Source organism: Pagrus pagrus (assembly GCF_965226575.1).
Source record: "Pagrus pagrus genome assembly, chromosome: 9".
Classification (NCBI taxonomy): domain Eukaryota; kingdom Metazoa; phylum Chordata; class Actinopteri; order Spariformes; family Sparidae; genus Pagrus; species Pagrus pagrus.
In genome coordinates, this window is record NC_140193.1 from 665,259 (window position 1) to 679,018 (window position 13,760).

The 13,760-nt window shown below is 44.3% G+C and overlaps 1 protein-coding gene across 1 annotated transcript in view; it reads right to left on the reverse strand.

Moving 5' to 3' along the window:
* Positions 1-13,103, reverse strand: part of LOC311262829 (myosin light chain kinase, smooth muscle-like) — a 56,138-nt gene extending 43,035 nt beyond the window's left edge. The window contains 10 exon segments of the mRNA XM_084362571.1: positions 4,899-5,108; positions 5,388-5,488; positions 5,709-5,785; positions 7,586-7,781; positions 7,900-7,921; positions 8,015-8,180; positions 9,645-9,810; positions 10,312-10,357; positions 11,548-11,755; positions 12,737-13,103. Coding sequence (XP_084218697.1) covers positions 4,899-5,108; positions 5,388-5,488; positions 5,709-5,785; positions 7,586-7,781; positions 7,900-7,921; positions 8,015-8,180; positions 9,645-9,810; positions 10,312-10,357; positions 11,548-11,755; positions 12,737-12,979 — 1,435 coding nt within the window. The 5' untranslated portion in view covers positions 12,980-13,103.
* Between the last annotated feature and the right edge of the window lie 657 nt (positions 13,104-13,760).

The following is a 13,760-nucleotide window of genomic DNA, read 5'->3' on the forward strand; positions in this document are numbered from 1 at the left end:
CCATAAATCCAGAGAGTCATTTCAAGTGCACACAATGAAACATTCTTCCAGTGAAACAACACGGCCTCCCAGACGAAGAAAAGAAAACAGTTGATTGGTCTGAATAACCTCTGACCTTCAACCTGGACTCTGTTGCTGCACTCTGCTCCGTCATGGCTGTACACGCCCCTCTCAAGCCGTGACACGTTCTGAATGGAGTGCGAAGCCACGCCCCCAACATATGAGGACCGAGCTGGAACGAGACATCATCGTCATCATCTTCATGTTATTGTCATGTTCACACAAACACCAGCAGCAAACAAAACAGCATCATCTGCAAACAAGTTGAGTTTGAGCTGCAGGATGAGCTGAACACAAGTTATTAATGCAGAAACTAAACTTTAGAGGGTCGAGCAGGAGCCCTGAGGGACACCATGTTGTACTGAAGAGATATAATAACACATTTATATACTTTAATATGGTAGATAATGTGATTGAGCTCAGTGACTTTGTGCTAAACTTTACAAGTATTGTGAATATGCAGCAGTTATAAGGTTATTCCTCTTTGGAGCTTCTTGACATAAAGACATGAAGTACTCTCAGCTTTATGTAGTAAAAGTATCAGTAGAAACAGCACAGTAGTATAAATAAGTAATATTTTTATGTATTTTTACGCTCCCAGAACGCAGGATTACTTGTAGTTCCTAAAGTCTCCAAAAGCAGAATGGGAGCCAGAGCCTTCAGTTATCAAGCTCCTCTTCTGTGGAACCATCTTCCTGTTTTGGTCCGGGAGGCGGACACCCTCTCTACCTTTAAGAGTAGACTTAAGACCTTCCTCTTCGATAGAGCTTATAGTTAGGGCTGGGCCAGGACAGGCCCAGGTCTGTCCTGGCCCAGCTCTTAGTTATGCTGCTATAGGCCTAGTCCGGGGGACAATGACACACTGAGCTTCTCTCTCCTCCCCTCTCCTCTCCTCTCCATCTGTATACATTATGCCTGTATACATGCCCCATCTCTGCATGTCACTGACTTACTTCTTCCCCGGAGTCCTTGTGCTTTCTAGTCCTACAGGCTCTCATGGATCCTGGCCGCGCCCGGGACGTGGATCGTGGATGCGCCTACTGCCATGGCCCTGCCTGATCGTGGATGCGCCCACTGCTATGGCCCTGCCTGATCGTGGATGCGCCTACTGCCATGGCCCTGCCTGATCGTGGATGCGCCCACTGCCATGGCCCTGCCTGATCGTGGATGCGCCCACTGCCATGGCCCTGCCTGATCGTGGATGCGCCTACTGCCATGGCCCTGCCTGATCGTGGATGCGCCTACTGCTAGGGCCCTGCCTGATCGTGGATGCGCCTACTGCCATGACCCTGCCTGACACTCACCACTACTGTCGCTAATATTAGTCACATCTCTGTTACATATGTTCCACTACTATTATTGTAATGCATTACTACATACTATCCTTACCGTTAACCACTACTACTGTTATTACTAGTAATCACATTTCCATGTGCATTTCATTGTTGTTGCTGTAATACCTCTTTATGTACTTTCATTCCTGTCAACCATCCATTATAATTGAATACATTGTGATCTCGTTGATCTGCTCTGTACATGCAACATCTATTGCACGTCTGTCCGTCCTGGGAGAGGGATCCCTCCTCTGTGGCTCTCCCTGAGGTTTCTTCCGCATTTTTTTTCCCTGTTAAAAGGGCTTTTTTTGGGGCAAGTTTTTCCTCACTCGAATCGAGGGTCGAAGGACAGAGGGTGTCGTCTCTGTGCAGATTGTAAAGCCCTCTGAGGCAAACTGTGATTTATGAATTTGGGCTATACAACAAAATTTGATTTGATTTGATTTGATGTTCTAAGGAGAAAAAATACTTCTGTCTTTAATGTCTACAGTGTTATAAAAAAACGTAACCAAACTCAAACTCAAAGTATCTGATATTAAATGTACTTAAGTTTAAAAGTAGAAGTTAAAGTGTTTTATAATTATATTTCCAGTACATGCATGTATACACTGTCAGTACTGTGTGTGTTTTGTTTAAATATATAAATGTGTGTGATTGATGATGCTGATTTTAATGAATAAATAACTTGTTTGTTGATGACTCAACACAGAGGAGATCAAATGGATTCATGTAGAAACGTTCAAAAATGTTTTTATTGCAGCTGAAATTATCAGTTGTGACGCTAAAATAAACATGGAAATAAAATGAAGTGTTTTTTGTGGCAGAAGTGAAAAGTTGTTTTGACAGTTTAATGGATCAAACTAGAAACAGACTGACTCGTGCCTGAAACGTGACATCATCAGTGTGGAGCGATGATGAGGAGGCTGTAACCTTCCTACAGTCATCTTGCTGTGTTCTCTTCTTCTTCTTCTATGGTTTAATAGGGTTGACTGAAGAATAAGCTCCACCTGCTGTTTATCTCCATCAACCAATCAGCTCACAGACACACAGCAGGATTACTTTGATCATTTTATGACTGCAGTTATCCATCTTTTTATTCTGTTTCCAGAGTTTCCTCCTCTCTTTCTGATGCACAAATTAAAATAAGAATGAAAGTAGAGGCTGAGCTCATGTTTCATGCTTCATGTTTTATGTTTCATGTTTCATATTCCAAGTTTCATATTTCATGTTTCATATTTCATGTGTCATGTTTCATGTGTCATGTTTCATGTGTCATGTTTCATATTTCAAGTTTCATATTTCATGTTTCATATTTCATATTTCATATTTCATATTTCAAGTTTCATATTTCATGTTTCATGTTTCATGTTTCATGTTTCATATTTAATGTTTCATATTTCATATTTAATGTTTCATATTTCATATTTCAAGTTTCATATTTCATATTTCAAGTTTCATATTTCATGTTTCATGTTTCATGTTTCATGTTTCATATTTAATGTTTCATGTTTCATATTTAATGTTTCATATTTCATATTTAATGTTTCATATTTCATATTTCAAGTTTCATATTTAATGTTTCATATTTCATATTTAATGTTTCATATTTCATATTTCATGTTTCATGTTTCATGTTTCATGTTTCTCCACCGGACAGACAAACACGCATCATGTTTTGACTCCTGGACGAAGTTCAGTCCAAAGACGTGTCACTGAGACTTTCAGAGGTGATTTCTTGATTTGAGGCTCTGAAACTGTAAAACATCTGGAGGTCCCCGCCCCCACCCCAACACACACACACACACACACACACACACACACACACACACACACACACACACAGTGGATTCCCCCGGCGATGCCCTTCTTGGGTTGGCTTCAGCCTGTGTGTGTGTGTGTGTGTGTGCAGCAGCATGTTTTGTCTTTATATGGTTTCCAGCTCTCATATTTGTTTAACGGTCGTACAACACCAGAGTCTCTCTCTCTCTCTGTCTCTCTCTCAAATTCAAATTCAATTCAAAGGAGCTTTATTGGCATGAAAGTTTAACAACAATGTTGCCAAAGCATCAAAACACAACTCGTCCAAACACTCGGACTGAACACAACAAATAACAACACAAACACAACACCAAGATTGATTTACATTACGTGCGTGCGTGTGTGCGTGCGTTGTCACATGCAGATTGTATTTCATGCGTAACAAGAAGCTGCGTACGTATGAAGCAGCGTGCGCACGTCTGTCTGTCACGGTTTGACAAATGTTGTTACGTGTTCACACACACGTGCGGTCGCAGTTTCTGATGCTTCGCAACCGGAAGTTGATCTGCATCACGCGCAACACTCCGCGTACATGAACGCCTCACGTAGTTGGCCTTTTCATTTTATTTAAGTGTCGTCAACCAGGGGAGGCAGCAGCGAGCCATACACTGCCTGCCAGAATTTTAAAAGAAGAAGAAGAAGAAGAAGGAGAAGGAGAAGGAGAAGAAGATATATATATATATATATATGCTACTGCAGCAGCAGCAGTAGCAGCAGGTCATGTGATCAATTGACTCAAAATCAGTGTGGGATCATGTAACTACACTGGCTGCATGAGATACGCCTCTTGTTTTTACATTTTACATCTTTTCATATTTTTTATTAATTTTTAGGCTATATGTAAATATTAGCATCTTAGCTCAATAGCTTCTCAATAGCTTTAAACACTATCTCTGCTTTAAATATCCCACATTTTTATTTTGAAAACAGGAAGTCGGTACACGCTGTAGCCGTCTTCTCCGTGTGTTTACTGTAAAGTCTGTAATACGGGTGCACTTGAAATGTTGGAGTGGCTGCGAATGTCGAATATCCAACTTAAAACTAACTTCACTGAAGTCTTGTCATGATGTATTTTCCAGCTGGCCCAAGACCATTTTTTAAAGAGTTTTGGCTGAAGAAGTCGCCCCACAAAGGAAGACTCTTTCAGTTTATTTAAGATTATCTTGGTAAAAAAATAAGGGTAAATAGTTTCCCAGTGCTCTTGGACAGCTCAAAGCGCTTTACAGTACATGCCACATTCATACACTGATGCCGGAGGCTGCCAACTGCTCATCAGGAGCAATTTGGGGTTCAGTATCTTGCTCAAGGACACTTCGACATGTAGCTGGAAGGAGCCGGGATTCGAACCAGTGACCTTCCGATCACTAGACGACCCGCTCTACCTCCTGAGCTACAGCCTTTTAGATGAATCGATGTGATCAGCAGCAGTCTCGGATCAGGAGACCTGATTTTGAGTAAATTAAATCTATTTTCACTTCCTGTCTTATTGTTGAGTGAAGGCTGAGCGGCTGTGTCTCTCTATGTGTATCTGGTGTTTCTGGCTTCAGTATTTTTAAACATGTTAGAGACACTCAGTGTTTGTGTGTAGCTGTGCTGCCCCCTGCTGGAGACTTCAGTCCACCACACTCCCCATAAACACTACATGTTGTTTCTTGTTGGAAGCTCAGGTGACTTCAGGTGACTTACTGTGCACTTGGAGCGTCCATGTCGCCGAGGTGACCGTCGCTCCGTCAGCAGTGATCAGCTGACACCTGTAGGTTCCCTGGTCCACCTGTCTCACTCTCTCCATGGTGAGAGTGAGACAGGTGCCATCCTGCCTGTGCTGCAGACCTGGACCGATCCTCACCGCCCCCCCGTCCTTCAGCCATGTTACCGTGGCAACGGCAGCAGACGAGACTGGGGACAGGTGAGCAGCAGACTCACTTTAGTTAAAGGAACGAAAACGGTCGTTACACCTGATGAGTCAGCAGAAAACCTCTCACCTCCGTCACTGTGAGCACAGGTAACATTCACTCAGGAGCAGTTCACTTACTGCAGCCTACTTTAAATGAGACTCTTCTGTCCGGAGCTGATTCAGTTTCATGAGTTAACAATAAGACAGACAGACTACAGCACACAACGAAACACAACGCAGATGACTGTTATCATCATTAGTATTGGAGAAGGTGTTGTTACCCTGGCAGGTGAACGTGACCTGTGCTCCCTCCGTGGCCTCCTGGTCCAAAGGAACGGCCTCGAACCGGAGGTTGAACCCCGACACCGACCTCCTCACAGCCCTCAAACACACAGACCATCACAAACACTCAGCAGGTTACAGTGCTGACAGTCACACAGCAATAACACTGATCAGCTGATCATAACAACAACAACAACAACAACAACAACAACTGTCAGAGACACAAACTCTATTCAGTCTGTCATGTAATGCTAACATTAGCTCATAAGCTAACTGTGCTCAGAATCCAGTTTAACCTCCAGATCTTCAGGTGTGTCTACCTGCTGCTGTCTGAGCTGCTCACTGGCTGCTGGACTGACCCAGTTAGAACCAGAACAGGACTGGAGACAGACTGGACCTGCAGACACAGACACACAGACAGACAGACAGACAGACAGGTATAGAGTTTAAAGGCTGATAAGACCCTCATAAGAAACCTGTTTAAACCATTAGCTTGTAGCAGCTAGCAGAGTGATGTCATAGGCTGCAGTAGGAGCTGTGCGTTTGAGATTCAGTTGACTTTGTTTACTTTTCTCAGTGGTACAAAGTAACTGAGTACATTAGTCAAGTACTGTACTTATTACATTAGCATATCGCAAATTTAACTTTATACTCTTGTTCCTCAACAACACACCTGCAGTGTTTGATCAACATTCACAGAGGAAGTGCTGCTGTGCGCGTTCATGTGTTTGTATTCATCTGAAAGGACCTGATAACATCTATCTGATCGGCAACAACACACCGACAACGTGTTGCTCTGCAGACACAAACTGAACACCAGCAGGCTCCAGGTCAACACCAGCAAGGAGAGGGAGAGGAAGAGGAAGACACCAGACTCCCTGAGGAAATCACTCCGTTTAGTGAGTTGTTGACAAATTCTTCATTATTTGGGCCTTCTGGTAAATTTGCGAAATGTTAAGCCTTGTTTCAGGAGCTGTAGCTCCCGCACCACCTCTAGTTCCTGTAAACCATTCGTATGAAGGTCCAGCAGGAGGAGGCCACCAGCAACAGATCCAGTCTGAATGTGTCGGCTAACAGGAGCCGAGCGCCTTCATTCATGTGAAATGAAGCTGCTGATCTGAACAGCATGTGCACTGCGACAAACTGCTGGACATGAGTTTGTTCATGCTAGCTAAGAAGCTAACTCAACGCTACGTTAACAGAGTGCTGTCTCACGGCTAACAACAAGCTAACAACAAGCTAACAACATGCTAACAACAAACTAACAACAAGCTAACAACATGCTAACAACAAACTAACAACAAGGTAACAACAAGCTAACAACAAACTAACAACATGCTAACAACAAACTAACAACAAGGTAACAACAAGCTAACAACAAACTAACAACAAGCTAACAACGAGCTAACAACATGCTAACAACAAGCTAACAACATGCTAACAACAAACTAACAACAAGGTAACAACAAGCTAACAACAAACTAACAACATGCTAACAACAAACTAACAACAAGGTAACAACAAGCTAACAACAAACTAACAACAAGCTGACAACAAGCTAACAACATGCTAACAACAAGCTAACAACATGCTAACAACAAACTAACAACAAGGTAACAACAAGCTAACAACAAACTAACAACAAGCTAACAACAAGCTAACAACATGCAGGGTGACAGTGTTCAGTAACAAACTGACTCTTCTGTCTCTGTTGAGATGTTTGTGTCTCATCTGATGAACAATAAAGTTATTCAATCACAACTCCCTCCTCTTCATCACGGGACTTTTCAGCTATCAGCTTTAACTGGTAATGTGTGAACGCCCTCTAGTGGACAGATCTATAACAGCCACACGCTGACACTGACAGTGGAGGAACATGATACATGTTTAAAATAGGTTCAATTTAAAATTCAGTTATATTGTGAATATTAAAAACAATGAAGAATGAAATTGTAATCAGATTACAGAGGGAGACTGATGACATCACCAGATCCTCCAGGTTCCCAGTCAGCACTCTGATGTGTTTTATGTCTTTTTAAAGTTTTATACTTGAGTGTCCGAGAGCGTCATCCATATTTTAGCTGAAAAAATAAATACACCATTTAGTTTGACTGATTGTTTGAGTTGTTGTTAACACAGATGGACGTCTATCTGCGTGACCACAGACGAGGTCAAGTTTTAAAGCAGCTCCTCTGACCTGAGCAGCTGCAGGTCTCCTCTCAGCCACCAGAGGGAGCTGTACAGCAGGTCTGCTCCTGCAGGAGGCTGACGGGAGGCTCTGCTCCTCTCTCAGTCTGGGCTGCTCTGCCAGGGAACTGGGAGCACTGGGAGCAGCTCTGTCCTCCTTCAGATGACTGGTCCTGGCCCGTGAGGCCTCGGCCGGGCGGACAGACCTGCAGGAGGATCATCAGGATCAACCGACAGAAACTTTACTCTTCATCTGTATTGTTGTTAGTGTGAAGCATCTTGTGGTCATTATAGTTTTATAACTGAAGTCAGTGAATGACTCACCTGGAGGAGTCCGCAGGAACACCTGAGGACAGAAACAGGACACAGATATTCACTCTGCTCAATACTAAATTATTCTGTCAGTAGTGATGAAATTAAACCGGACTGGTCGTCTCACCCTGGACGCTGAGGGCGGCGGTGGCGGTTGCCGTTCCGGCGCTGTTGGTGACCAAACATGTGTAACTTCCTGCATCCTCCACACACACTTCCTGTATCTCCAGGAAGTGAAGACCTGAGCGTTCGTACATACTGACCCGCCCACAAGACTGAAGCTCCGCCTCCCCCTGAGAGACAGACAGAGAGAGAGAGGCTTAGCTGCATTGTGGGTAATGTAGGCAGCAGGTTTAACAAAGGAAGAATTATGAGTTGAATAAGAGGAGATTCATCTTTAAACTGTCCAGTGGAAAAACCTGCTGCCTGCAGGACACAGCTTCCTGTGGAGCAACACAACACTTTATACTACTTCTGTTACTACCTCAGTACCTCTCAGTACCTCGCAGTACCTCTTAGTACCTCACAGTACCTCTTAGTACCTCACAGCCCACCTCAGTACCTCTCAGTACCTCGCAGTACCTCACAGTACCTCACAGCCCACCTCAGTACCTCACAGTACCTCACAGTACCTCACGGCCCACCTCAGTACCTCTCAGTACCTCGCAGTACCTCTTAGTACCTCACAGCCCACCTCAGTACCTCTCAGTACCTCGCAGTACCTCTCAGTACCTCACAGTACCTCACAGCCCACCTCAGTACCTCTCAGTACCTCGCAGTACCTCACAGTACCTCACAGCCCACCTCAGTACCTCTCAGTACCTCACCTCTCTGTACTCGGCCACTCACAGGTTCACAGTTATGAACATATGTTCACTGTTCACTGACATTAGAGCAGAAGATCATTCACAGATGTCCTCAGGTCAGATCTCTGTCCTCAGGTCAGATCTCTGTCCTCAGGTCAGATCTCTGTCCTCAGATCAGATCTCTGTCCTCAGGTCAGATCTCTGTCTTCAGGTCAGATCTCTGTCTTCAGATCAGATCTCTGTCCTCAGGTCAGATCTCTGTCCTCAGGTCAGATCTCTGAGCTCAGATCAGATCTCTGAGCTCAGGTCAGATCTCTGTCCTCAGGTCAGATCTCTGTCCTCAGGTCAGATCTCTGAGCTCAGATCAGATCTCTGAGCTCAGGTCAGATCTCTGTCCTCAGGTCAGATCTCTGTCTTCAGGTCAGATCTCTGTCCTCAGGTCAGATCTCTGAGCTCAGGTCAGATCTCTGTCCTCAGGTCAGATCTCTGTCTTCAGGTCAGATCTCTGTCCTCAGGTCAGATCTCTGTCCTCAGATCAGATCTCTGTCCTCAGGTCAGATCTCTGTCTTCAGGTCAGATCTCTGTCCTCAGATCAGATCTCTGTCCTCAGGTCAGATCTCTGTCTTCAGGTCAGATCTCTGTCCTCAGGTCAGATCTCTGTCCTCAGGTCAGATCTCTGTCCTCAGGTCATGTCTCAGCTCTGTTACCTGATTTCATGTTCGTCACCTTCATGTCACAGACAGACGATCAGGAACTGGAGCAGAGTTTCTTTCTCTACAACCCACATTTTATTTAGCTAAAAACAAACATCTGTATCAGTGTTATGATGCGTACAGATTCCAGATCAGCTCCTTCACGACGCATTTACACCTGCATTAACATGTCTTTCTCCTTCTGGGACCACACTGTGATGTAACAGGGACGTGAAAGTCTTCATGAAGCTCCTCCCACCTTGCACCATGTGACCCGGGGCTGTGGACGTCCTGTTGCTTTGGCGGAGAACTTCCCGGTCTGTCCCAGCTTGGCGAACACTCGATTCGGTTTAGTGACAAACTTTGGCGGACTCTCACCCCAAAAACTGGGCCTGCTCTCTATCCCCGGGACTCCAGAGCGACACCTGGAATCATGGGAAATGGAGTTCCATGAGCATGACTCATCTTAACTTCTTTACAGCAGTGAGAAAAGACGTTTAACGTACAGAAGTAAAGCTTTAAAATAAATGTAGCGGAATAATATATATTTATATATATATATACATATATATATATAACTTTTCTTCAGAGGTGGAGTGGAGGTAGAAAGTTGCAGAAAACTGAAATACTTCACAACCGTCTCAAAGTTGTTCTTTAACACAGTTCGTAGTTTCCAACAGTGGAAAATATTCCGACACATTTGTTCCAGTTTCATTTTAAAGGAAACAGCAGTGAACCTCTGCTGATGTGATCAAACCTCCAGAGGAGCAGATGTGAAGGATTTAAGGATCGTCCTCAGGACTGTTTTAAAAAGCAGCAGGAGGTCTGAGACTGAACCTCCTCCAACACACCGAGGGAGAGTTACGACTCGTCATTTATCACCACGACTCGACAAACATGAGAGAAGGGACGGAGGAGGAGCTCACCCTGTTTTCATGGAGGACGGGAGGACGAACTTCTTCCCAGAATTCTCTGCAGGTGGAAAAACATTAAAACGTTAGAGAACCAGAAAAAAGTTCAGCTGCTTAAAGGAACAAGACGAGAAGGAAAAGACACTTTATTTGTGCAACGACAACTCAGAGTGATTAAAACATAAAGAGCAGCAAGAAAAGAAACACTGAAATATATAAAACACAGAAACACGAGTGACGACAGAAGAAAGAGAATAAGAACTGCATTATGTGTCTGTGATAAATCATCTAATCACAAATGTATTTTTAATGATGGTGATTTCTGTCTAAATAAAGAAGGAAGCCATCAGAATCTACTTCATTTGTTTATTAAAGGTTTTTGAAATGAGGGTTAATGGACAGTTTCACGGACCTGTGGCTATAAAACACTCTGACCTGCAGGAGATCTAAAGTTTATTTCAGGTGTTTCTGTGCTAAATGAAATCTTACATGCAAAAATGAGTCAAATGTTAAATAACATCAACTCTTCTTCATCCTTCAGCTCAAGTTTGTTCATTAACTTGGTCATTAATGAGAGCGCTGACTGAGGATTTCAGACATTCAGGAGGTGGGTGATGATTCTGATCAGCCTCTGGGTCTGTCGGGAGGAGATGCTCCTCAGCTTTCTTACGTCTTTTGTTCTGCCTGTTAAAAAGGTTTTCCTCTCTTGAATCGAGGCTCTGAGGACAGAGGACGTCGCTGTGATTGTGATTCTGGGCTGTATAAATAAAACTGATTTGATTTGATTTGCTGGTTTAAACACTGATTAAATAAATCGATACTGATCATCAGCAGTTGTAGTTACAGTGTCGGTGTGTTTGGACCTCACAGTGTCGACGGGTTGTGATCCGCTTAGTTTTACTGAGTGTGAAGAAACTCTGGTCGAGTCTGGTTGTGTTTAAAAAACAGGAAGCTGCTGTCGAGCTGTTTACGACGCAGTAAAACCTCACACACACACACACACACACACACACACACACACACACACACACACACACACACACACACACAGAGTTTTAAATCTCATGTTTGGAAAACTACAAACTACTACTGTGAGTGTAAATAATGTCAGATAAAATAAGTAGCATCAGTAATAGCTGAAGTAAAAGTAATCCTGGCAGTGGAGTAATCCTGGCAGTAGTATCAGTATTTACAGTAAATTATCCTGACACTTTATTAGCAGTGTGAGTCGTAGCGACCAGGTGTTCAAACCTTCCTGAAGAATCTCCACGGTAACCTGTCTGCTCCCGGCCTGATTGGTGGCCTGACAGGTGTAACGGCCCAGGTCCTCATCTCTGACTCCGCCCACCACCAGGCTGAAGGTGTCCCGCCCACCTTGCTTCACAACACAGCGCTCTCCACCAATCACAGCCCTCCCCTCTCTGTACCATGTGACCTGAGGCTCAGGATATCCACGCACCTGAGGGACAGAGATCACAGGTGTTTCATTAATTCATTACTCACTCCACATTCATTTTACCGTCAGTCCGGCTGTCTGCACCACACACACACACACACACACACACACACACACACACACACACACACACACACACACACACACACACACACACACACACACACACACACACACACGCTGCTCTCTGAGGTGTGTGTAGGAACGTTTCCTCAGTAATGTGGCGTGCAGATGTATGTGATGACTTCGAGCTCAACTCCCATGAGGCCTTGCAGCGCCATCAATCCCCATGTTTTGCCTCTGAGCTGTGGACTGATGCTCTGATGCTGCATTCAGGTGCTGTGGGATTTTACAAACCCAACATTCTTCTCACCAACAAGTGGAGCCTGAACAGAGCAGTGTTTCTACCTGAGAGGAGTGTGTGTGTGTGTGTGTGTCTGCTTCACATCAGGATTCAGCCGGTCACAAGACCGAAGACATGTTAATCCTTCTGTTCTCACACCCTCCTCCCTTGTTTCCTCTCCCCTCTTCTTCCTCCTGTTTCATCTCTTTATTACTTTACACAACATTTCCTTGCTTGTTTTCTCCTTTGTTTCCTCTCTTGTCTCCTTCCTTTTCTTTTGTTTCCTTACTTGTTTCCTCTCTTGTCTCCTTCCTTTTCTTTTGTTTCCTTACTTGTTCCCTGTCTTGTTTCAGCAGGTAAACTACAGCACCTAAATCCCTGTCGCTGTTGGAACACCTGAATACACCTGTGCACCAGTGAAAAGGGTTAAAACGAGCCTCCAGAGGAGGACTCGTCCTGCTGTTGATGACCTCTGACCTCTTACTCAGGTCAATCTTTCCATATGTACACACAAAATATAACTGACGGTCACATCTTAATGAAACGATGTCACTCCTGCTCCCAGACGAAGCGTTCGAGTTCACATTCAAACCGTCAGACAAACTAACGATGGAGGAACAGAGTGTGTGAGTGTGTCCCACCTTTCCCTCCAGTCGGGCGTCTCCCCCCAGGGCGACCCGGGCGTTGCGTGGAGGGAGGATGAAAGCTGGAGGCTCGTTGCCATGGGAACTGCATCCTGGTGACAGGGCTGTTACCTTGGAGACAGTGGATGAAGCTGAGGCCAACTGGACGTCACTCATCCTGCTGTCAGAGAGAAAATACACCTGAGTGACATCATCGACACGTCCAGCTGTCAGAGAGAAAATACACCTGAGTGACATCATCGACACGTCCAGCTGTCAGACAGACAATTGTACCAGACGTGTTCAGATTATATGATGACCAGCTGACTGTCACATCAGGAGCTGGAGGAGTTGTTACAGCCAACAAGGTGCCAAACAGTCGACCGCAGCTCAAGTCACACCTCCGGATATTTTAAAGGACACCTGGAGACATTAACATCTGTTACCGTGACGACAGAAACAGATGTCTGAGTCCAAACCTTGATGTTTTCTAACTCTAACCAGAGTATAAACACAGAGCTGCGAAAAGAGAGAAATAGAAAATTCAACATAAAGAAACATGAGGCTGTAACATAACTGTGGTTTCGTAGAAACATTTATTCTGTCGGCAAAATATGTTTGTTTTCTTATTTCTTTGATGTGCTGATGATGATCCGCTTTGTTTTCTTGGTGTCTAATAAGCCCATGCAGGCTGGGCATAATGTATGTGACTCAATAATAAAAGTCATTCATTCATTCTGTCGACTGTGTGTGTGTGTGTGTGTGTGTGTGTGTGTGTGTGTGTGTGTGTGTGTGTGTGTGTTGAGGGATGAACAGATCAAAGACATGAAGATAAAAACATCATGTGTGTGTGTGTGTGATCAGTGGAGAACACGCCAACATGTGACTCGCTCGCGATTTTCAGTTCACTGATCAGACTCAGCTCATCAGACTCAACTCATCAGACTCAGCTCATCAGACTCAGCTCATCAGACTCAACTCATCAGACTCAGCTCATCAGACTCAACTCATCAGACTCAGCTCATCAGACTCAACTCATCAG